This window comes from Solea senegalensis, linkage group LG11 (assembly GCF_019176455.1).
Source record: "Solea senegalensis isolate Sse05_10M linkage group LG11, IFAPA_SoseM_1, whole genome shotgun sequence".
Lineage (NCBI taxonomy): Eukaryota > Metazoa > Chordata > Actinopteri > Pleuronectiformes > Soleidae > Solea > Solea senegalensis.
The window spans coordinates 14535584-14545334 of NC_058031.1; the positions used below are offsets into that span (position 1 = coordinate 14535584).

At 39.6% G+C, this 9751-nt stretch overlaps 1 protein-coding gene across 7 annotated transcripts; it reads left to right on the forward strand.

The window, feature by feature from the left end:
• The first annotated feature begins 917 nt into the window (after nt 1-917).
• Nucleotides 918-9248, forward strand: prdm2a (PR domain containing 2, with ZNF domain a). Of its 7 annotated transcripts, none has more exons than XM_044038379.1 (3): nt 918-1190; nt 2764-6665; nt 6818-9248. In XM_044038379.1, the coding sequence occupies exon 2, from the start codon at nt 2827-2829 to the stop codon at nt 6628-6630; it is 3804 nt and encodes a 1267-aa protein (XP_043894314.1). In that variant the 5' UTR covers nt 918-1190; nt 2764-2826; the 3' UTR covers nt 6631-6665; nt 6818-9248. The 7 variants fall into 7 exon arrangements, with proteins under 7 accessions (XP_043894314.1, XP_043894312.1, XP_043894313.1 ...); XM_044038377.1 differs by having other exon boundaries at nt 7280-9248; XM_044038378.1 differs by having other exon boundaries at nt 2764-6662.
• The last annotated feature ends 503 nt before the right edge of the window (nt 9249-9751 follow it).

The following is a 9751-nucleotide window of genomic DNA, read 5'->3' on the forward strand; positions in this document are numbered from 1 at the left end:
GGGATCTGCTGAATTCCTGTACATTCTCTTCAAGACGGGCTTTATGTTGGCATGATTGTGGAGGCAGAGATATGAGATACATAATGGATTACTTTCCATCAGTGTAGGTGTGAGCATTATATATATTATATATAGACACTAACTGTTCTGTATATGGTCCACGTTCAACTTCAGACTTAAAAGATATATATATATATATATATATATATATATATATATATATATATATATATATATATATATATATATATATATATATATATGTATATATCATATGCTATGTACAGTATAATGCTATGTATTAATCAAGCAAAACATTCAACCAATAATAATGGGCTTTACTATTTTTCTGTTGTCTTTTTGTTAGTTTGTTTCTTTTAGTAAAACAGTACATTTGAAAATGAATGGATAACAATAATAATGATATTTTAGCATTAAAAATGTAATTTCGGAGAAAGAGTTTCAACAAACTGGACTATTAACCATTGCTGAAACAACAAAGGATTTTGATAATTACCAATGCTGTTAATTTAGGGAAGCTGGGGAATTATAATAAATGTGTTAAGGGGCTAGAAGGCACTGAAGTTATGATCAACTTCTTTCTATTGAAACTTTGGTATATTGCGCCCTCTACTGGTCGAGCCAAACTTCAAAATAAGATAGGATTTTATTTTTGCACAAAATCAGACCTATTTAAATGTTTAACAATAATTCTGTAAATTTTTTTGGGATATTTGAAAATTCTAATGTAGGTTTTTTGAGAATGTGAAGCTGTACACATACTGTCACTCATATCAATCTGCAGTCCAGAAGGCGGCGGTAATGCGCCTAAAGTCGGTTTGCAAAACGCTTTTAAAGGACAAGAGAAGAAGCCCGCTGTCGTTTGGCGATTACCGTAAGTGTTAGTTCAGCTGCGCAGCAGTGCGCACTGGAAATACGGCGACGACTGTTTGGACCAGTCAGACACAGATGACGGTTAGACAGGCCACTGGGTCGTGTATGTAACGTTCGTTATTTAATTTTGCAACGGTCGAAGTGTCCAACTATCTGACCTACTCATCTGATAGACACTCAAACATCAGCCGAGCAAAGCTGACTTATGTTCTTCATGTGATGACAGCGTTGCGAGCTAGCATTGCTGCTAGCACTGTGTTGTTGATCTAATTTAAACAGCTGATGTCTTTCACCTGGTAAGTGAAGTCTTAACTGTCACTAAACCGCCACTGTTTCAAGTGTGCAATCAACACGAACGAGCCTTAAGTGTTGAGGACAGCAGAAGAGCTGTTGTTGTGGGGAAGGGAGTTGAGCTTTGACGTGAACGAGCGTTTAGTAGCACAACATAAATGTGACGACGTGTTGTGTGACCAGTTAGCAATGGTGCAAGGACGAGGGGGGAGCGTCATCAAACCAGGTGAAGCAGCTGCACCCCAACGCTAAACCGACATATTATGCAAGGATAAAATAGGTAATTATATACATATGTGTGTATATATATATTGTTTTAAATCCCTGTCACGTGTGATATATGTCACACAAGTCTGTTGCAGTGGAGATTAATAAAAAGAGAAGTTGAATATTAGGAAACTAGCTCGATCGTTGAGATTATACAGCATTTTCGCTTTGATTTCATGATTGTTTTGTGAAACCGGAAACACATTTTCTTGAAATAATCGGAATATAACGCATATGCCAACAGCCTCACGATGTTTTACAGGATAAATAAAGAATATTTCGATTTTTTTTTTATACGAGCAAACATTTAAATTAAACAATGATTTAAATAAAAAAAGCGTCTTGTATACAGTTACAAAGTGTCAAGAGCACGATGATACGGTTGATGGGACTGCCATTTTGTCACATAATGTTATATTGAAGAGGACTCTAGGTCTAGATCAAAGCCCAGTCTTAATGAGACATAACCTTATTTCTGGGGCTCTGGTTAAAGTTAGGATTGAGATATTAAAAATAGTTGGGTTGATCTTGTTGGGTTTGGCATTCACTGGTAAAGCTGTCCAAACGAAATGCAGAGTCCAAATAAGAACAGCTGTGTAAGTTGCAATTGCCAGGTGTTGAATATGTGTAATCAGTGTCGCTTGTGGTGTAAAGCAACCATGCCAGTGGTAATTATGAAATGATAAGAGATGGATGAACTTTATTTTTGAACATTTACTCTAATTCATTTTCCTATGAAGTGTGGGCCCATGCTGCATTTGCTGGTTCATTCAATTACTTGAGGAGGGTCATGAGCATACATTCTTAATCATCAGCCAGGTGTCCAAGGACATATAGGAAATTGTCTTTCATTTATTATGAAACTTAACAGTTTTTTATGGGCTATTAGAAAGATGAGACAAACCTTGGTGATCGTCTGTGAAAGGAAACATGTACTGGACCATTAATATGGTAAAATTATTTAAGTTGTGTAGCTACTAATATTGCTACTATTAAATACGAGTAGTAGCCTATACATAAAAAAAAATTACATAATCAGTTCATCCAGTATCATGGTCAGCTGTAGAATAAAGACTATTAAAGTAAAATTTTCTAAAGCGAGTGGTCCTATTCTGTATGTTTAAAAAAAATTAATTAATCACTCTTAGGTTATAAACATTAATACATCTCGGGACACACCTTTTTCACAACTTTCACAAGTTTTGATTAAAACATATTCATTGGTGTATTTCGTTGAATAATTGATTAATTTGCACAAATCTCCTTAAATTACAATTCCACTCCATAACGGTGTCTTCATCCATCCAACAGGTGTAAAACCTATCAGAGGCCTGTGTGACAAATCCCACCGATAAGTGGATTTAATCACGGGAGATGGCGGACTTCCCTCACACCTACTGCTCTAAATTTGGCAACAATGAGGGTAGAGACGAGGAGGAGGAGGAGGATATTTATCAAGGAGAAACTAACATAGAACCAGACAACCAGCAACATCATGGGTGTATGATCCATGAGCCGCACCTGCAGCTCACTCAAGTGCAAGAAGAACAGCTGCCTGAGGAGGAAACTTTTCAGAGGTGTTTCAGTGAAACGTCTAAACAGGAGACACAGCTTGGTGACAGTCTAGCACCTGTAACCCAACTGGTCAATGAAGGGGAACACGCTGAACAATACATGCTAGATGTCTCGAGTAATATTTCAGAGAATCTCAGCTTTTACCTTGATGGAAAGATTGTGTCAACAAGTACAGTGAGTAGCTGTGAAGTGGCTGAGGTTCATGCAGGTTCTACGGGTGTAGTTGGACTCGATGCCCTGATTCTTGATCCTACCCATATCACCCAGGTTTTGAATCCAGATTCAGTATCAGGCAAAGAGATACAAGGTCAACTACTGGCGAAGAGAAGAACTACAACACCACCTCTTTTACCACAAATTAAAACTGAAATTGAGTCTGAGGTGGTGGTGTCTTCCTCCTCATCCACACTTGTATCCTCTTTAATCGAGAATCTGCTTCCCCTGAATACCGAGTCCACAGTTGCGCAGAAGGAAAGAACAGTGTTTCTGTCTCCAAAGTTAAAGCAGATTCTGGAAAAGCAAGATGGCCTTAAACCTACACTTGCCCTTATCACAGATGGACAGACGCCTTGTTCGCCGGTCTCTCTCTCTGTCCTGCCTACTGGAACAGGAAAGTTCAAGAGAAGGACCGGATCTCCATCAGGCTCTCCTCAAAACTTAGCATCGGAGGAAATGCCTACACCTGACACAGGTAATTTTGTTGCTGTAATTGAAGGACATATGGAGACAGAGAATATGTCACCTGTGCAACTAACAGCCAGTGAAAAAGATGACCCAAAAGCAACTGTGGAGATGCCGGTGGTAAAACCTGTCTTAACCGAGCACTGGCCACCCATGACTGGTGGTAATTCCTGTAATCAACAACCACTGGATCTCTCAAATACAGTTAAGAGAAATAGTGATTTAGCTTTAGCTGATGCCGTGCTGGATTTGAGTTTGCAAAAAAAGAGCCTTGATGAATCTGAATTGACCTTAAATTTGTTTTCACAGGCAGTTTTGAAAGAAGGACCATCAATTAAGTGCGTGGTGGATAAACCCTTTATGAATGTTGGAGAGCAAAATGTCAGCTTAGGGAATCCTGAAGCTCCTTTACTTACAGATTTTACCATTGTCACAGGTCCAGATATAATGACCCCAGTGGAACCTGTTGCAGATGGTCTTGTTTATGGGCTTGCTCTACCCCCCAATTCTCTAACCCCCTCATCTGCCTCACTTACTCCTGTAACCTTGCAGTCGGCTTCACCGTGCACTATAGCATTTGCTTCCCCAGCCCCACACACCATGCTCTCTTCTACTCCTTCATTAATCACAGTTTTAGCACCAACACCACCTATTACAAACCCTTCAAGTCAACCAATCCAGGTATTGTCCCCAAATATAACACCCGAGAACTTAGTAATCTGCACAGATAATGCATTGACTTCTTCAGAGTGTGATTTAGCTGCTGCATTTGCAACTGCAAATTCTTCAAATCTTGTGACTCTCTCCCAACCCCTTGACTCGGCTTTGAATTTACCTAGCCATGTGTTTCTCACTGATCAAATTGCTCTCAATCCGCCTATAGGTGAATCCTCTGCCATGTCAGAGGTACCATTCACACCTGCTGTAAACTTAAACGACTCTCTCATCAACTCGTATAACATTACCAGTAACACAGTGTTGATAGAGTGCACAATAGCTCTTGAAACTCCAGGTAGTGTAGTCCCCTCGGCAACTCCCTTACAAGAAAACACTTTTGATGCTCCGCTACCTACACAGATGGTTGTTAATCACATTGAGCAGCAACAAATTGTATCGGTGCCCAACACTGAAATTGTGGATCCTACTATTCTTGTGTCCTCCATTGCAGAGTCCGTAACTCTGTCCACCGCGACTTCAGTGGTATCTGGTTGTCCACCTGTGACTGAATTGAGTCCCAGCCCAGTTGTTAATGCAGAGCCACCGACCATAAAAGAGGAGGAACCGACTGACTATGCTGTTTCCAAACCTGAAATGCCATGTAAAACCCCACCCCTCTCTGAGAAGGCTGAAGAGGACAAGTCCTTAAATGACGCATTAAGTGATGAACAGCAGAGTTTTGCGAAGAATTTCATCTGCAATGTGTGTGATAAGCTCTTTCATTCAATGAAAGAACTCGGCCATCATGTAGGTGACCACGCTGCTAGATGGCCCTACAAATGTGAATTCTGCGTGCTGCTCTTTGGGAAGCCCTCCGCTCTGCTTGAACATCGATCGGCCCTCCATGGCGTTGGCAAGACGTACGTTTGCAGCGCATGTACAAAAGAATTTGTCTACCTCTGCAATCTGAAACAGCATCAGGAGGAATTGCATCCTGGCCAGCAGTGTACATACACAGAAGAAGAGAAGGGAAAACTAAGACCCCAGAACTACAACAACTCACCAAAGGTTCTTGAGGAGCCTTCAGTGCCACTTGTTCTAGAGGAACCAAAGAAACCGGTGAAAAAGGAGGAAAGTGAAGTTGATGTAGCTGCCGAGGAGCTGCTTACAACAATAAAAATCATGGCCTCAGATGGGGGGAATATCAAAGGACCCAATGTTCGTCTGGGCATTAACCAACACTATCCCAGCTTCAAGCCACCCCCATTTCCCTACCATAACAGATCACCTGCAGGCTCCATGGCTTCAGCAACAAACTTCACCACTCATAACATCCCACAAACCTTCAGTACAGCTATTCGGTGCACGAAGTGTGGAAAGAGCTTTGACAATATGCCAGAGCTGCACAAGCATATTTTGGCATGTGCAAATGCCAGCGATAAAAGGCGATACACACCTAAGAAGAATCCCATCCCTCTAAGGCACTTTGCAAAAACTCAGAATGGAGTGCTGTCGACTACGAATTCCACTATTGGACTTAATGCGTCGAATAGAGCAAGCCAATCAAACCGGTCCAAACCTAACCCCGACTCTGCAGTAAAAATGAAATTCAAAGTACTGAACAAAAGGAAGAAAAGGTTGGTCCAGAGGGTTATGCCACAGAGACACAAGTCAGTCTCTTCGTCAAATAAATCCTCATCCACACAGGTGGGTGAACAGCATGAGATATTTGTCTGCCCACACTGTAGCAGGGAGTTCACAATGCGTCGCTGCAGAACCAAACACATGGCAGTGTGCCCCAAGAAATCGAAAGAGGTGAAGAAAAGAAGAGAAGGGGGTATCTCTGTAACAAAGGAAAACGATAGACACCTGCACAGTGGCATCACGTGTGTTGAAGAGAAGAGGCAACAGGCATCACCTCAGCATAAAACACGATTCCAGACTTCTGGCCTCACTAAGAGGCCTGCTATTCTCCCTGTGCAGACTGTCTTTTCCAACAAAAGAAGCAAAATAGTCATAAAGGAGAGCATGCAGCCAAAACAAGAGACCCCAACCCTGAATGAACTTCCTCTTGTACGAACTTTCAAACCTTCCATGCGCCAGTATAGTAGAGTGCAGAATGGTGTTAAAGGATTTCCCCTTAAAATTACCATAGTGAAACCACAGCCGACTGCACCACAGAAGGAAGAGCTGCTCCCCACCCAGAGTCAAGAAGATGCAGCTGGAGACATATCCAGCAACACTGAACAAAGAGCTACAACATGAAGACTCGCCCACGGCCACTACACGATCAGCAGGTAGTAAGTAATGGCACAATTTAAATAAAATCTGGGGGGGCACAAATAAATTATTTGTGGCCTTTTTTTTTGTGTCAGTAATTATATAAATACTTACACAACTCATCTACTTTCTCCGCAATTTTGTCATCCTTCTTTGTTGGTTTATGCATCAGGTTTATGTGTGAGGAGCCGTTCTTCATCCCTTGTGCAGTAAGCTTCAACTTGTTCAGGCTGCTGCTGCTGTAGAAACATGGATGGCCTCTTTAAAACAACTTATTCTGAGGCAACGCAAACAAAATCATTTTTATTTTAAAGCGATTATACCCTGCATACATACAACTAAAAAGTGACTTTTCGGGAGTACCGTTGTGTAATCACACTGAATTTCTGCCTCAGCAAAATGAAAGATGTTTTATTATAAAAGATGTAGTTATTTGGGTGGTTTTTTTTATGGTTCGTCTATTGATATTTATGTTTTGACTGTTTTCTTGTGTTGTGTGCTGGGCTTAGTGATCACGTGCTGTGTATGTAGGAGATACTGTAAATTACAAGATCACCTTTAATGCACAAAATTAAGTCACAATCATGGTGAGTGTTGTGATGTGTGTGTGTGTGTGTGTTTTTGTCACTTTCAGGACCCTGCTGTATGGAAATCCTCACACATCCTCAGTCCTACTAAAGGGAGATAACTGCTATTCACAGTGTAAACCACGTAGATCGTATTTTACCGTAGTATAAACGGCCGAACATATAACGGATAAAACAGATGTCCCAGGCTCCTGCTGTGAGTGAACGTGTTTAATTTGAGGATTTGCTAGCTGTTATAGTAGCTTGAAGTTTTGTTTATATTTCCTTTTCTGTAAAACTTTGTGTTAACAGCTTGGATTTGTACTTTTGAAGTTGATCTGACCGCTTCATGTTGCAAATGTGTGTTGTTTTGAGAGGATAGTAGGTGGCAATCATTTTCAGCATGCATTTGCACTTTTCCTTATCTGTCGTCTGTGGCCTTTTTGGTTAAAACTCTTACTGCATGCTGTGAGCTCGTATAGCGGCTAAATTAATTTGGAATTGATTTTGTTGATGTAATTTGGCCTTAAACACTGAGTGTTGCTCTGATATGGCAGAGAATAGTAAGTGTAATTGCATCAAATACGTGCATAAGTTTGTTTCTGAACACATGACTAGAGAATCATAGAAAAGTAACATGCTCTATAGTAAAGCATGGTCACAAGCTACCTGATTAAATTCCTGTAGAACAGAAGCACTGTTGATCACTGTTCAGGAAGTTGATGTGTAGATTATTGTATGAATGTAAGTTGTAGATTTAATGCTATGGCCTTCTCGAATCAAATTCTTCATTATCTTGCTTGGCCTAGTTTCTTTGTTATTTATTTGAAGGGTTTGAAAAATAATGCTGGTTATGTCCCATGAAATGTAAATGATGGCATAATCGTGATGAAGCATGAGCAGGTCAGTTGGTTAAATTGATTTCCCCATAAAGAACTTATTTAGGTGGTGCAATAAAAATAGATTCACCTCCGTTTTACGCAGATTTGTGTGTTTATTTCTTCACACGTTTGTGGGAGCAGCTGAAAATGCAGATTATTCAAGATATTTTCCATTTTCATGGACATTGAAAATAAATTCTGAACTTTGGGGGAAAAAACTGCAATTTGATGTGTTAGCATTTCGATTATCAAACAGAAGTAATTAAAAGTATTTAACAGTTTGGTCTATCAATGCTGCTTCCATAAGAAGTTTTCCGACACGGTTAAAACCAGCATTAAGTTTACTTTTAGGCTTTACGTTGCACTTCCTATACATATCCCCTTAAATATATGATTGTGCAGATTTGTTTTTCCCCCATTCAAAGAAATATTAATCTTAGAAGTGCAGTCTTGAGGTCTTTGCCACCTATCACATATCGCATACGTGCACTTCATCACTGTGTATACATATATATATAATCTATATGAGTTGTCAACAGTGTGTGAATTATGTTTACTGTATTCCTATGTTTATAAATCACAACAACAAATGAGAGATCAGTGATGGGGTTATTTTGTTTTTTTGCTAAATCCATGTTTATATGCATATTAAAATGTGTTGAGAGACGTTTGCCACAAAGAATAAGTAATGCATTGTATCTATTTAATTTTTTAAGCTACTGGTTTAAAGGTGCATTGATATACAGGGTAATTATCATTATGACTGAACGGGGTTATGTTTATTTGGATAAACTAAAATTTGACAACTGTCTGTATCTGAAAGGGTAATTTACATCTATGTTGTGTTCATGCCTTTCCAAGCTTCTGGTAACCTTTGTTTCAGATACACTGTAAAGTGCTGGATGAACAGGATGGTCTGGGAGACTGTGATTTAACTGTGAAAAGTGCTGTAGCATTTCAAAGTAGGGATTGAGTCATGTATATTTATTAATAATTTAAAATCACATTATCAATATTTTGAATGGTTACTTTGTATAATTTGCACTTTTCTCCCCTCCCCCACCAAGGGTGTGTCCAAAAATAAAGTGAGAATATTAAGGTTGTATGTGTGATTTGTGTAAAGCTTTCCTTAATAAATCTGTACTAGTAATAATAAGATTGTGTATGTAGATTATTTTTTCTGCTGGGTCAAATAACAGTCATATAATAATCTTTGAGATTGCAGCTCAAAGTGCTTCACAATAAAACTAAATTTAAAAAGCACAATACGGGAGTGGAATGAAAAGGAAAAGGAAAAATCCTGTTAATAAAAAGGAGCTAGTTGAAGGCTAGAGTAAAAAGATAACTTTCAGGTCTTCTTTTTGTGTGTTCGAAAGTTTAGGGGCGTCCCCAATCTTTTTTTTTTTTTTTGGACTGTTGTGGGGAACCTACAGTAACCCAGGACGATTGCAGTGTTCTTTGCAGTACAGCTAACAAGGGAGTTGGCAGCAATGTGGCTTGTCTTAGCCCATGAAGTGCTTTGTACAGGAGGAAGATCTTTAAGCCGGTGTAGGGCAGCTGAGACTATAAGGGGCTCATATTTTAGTGTTTACATGAGACCTCTACCAAACCTACTGCAGTATTGACCTGACTGCAGTGTACCAAAACATCCAGGTGATG

Excerpts from the sequence above, each read along its gene's own strand:
- prdm2a (XM_044038379.1), top strand. The coding sequence starts at position 2,827 with ATGGCGGACTTCCCTCACACCTACTGCTCTAAATTTGGCAACAATGAG.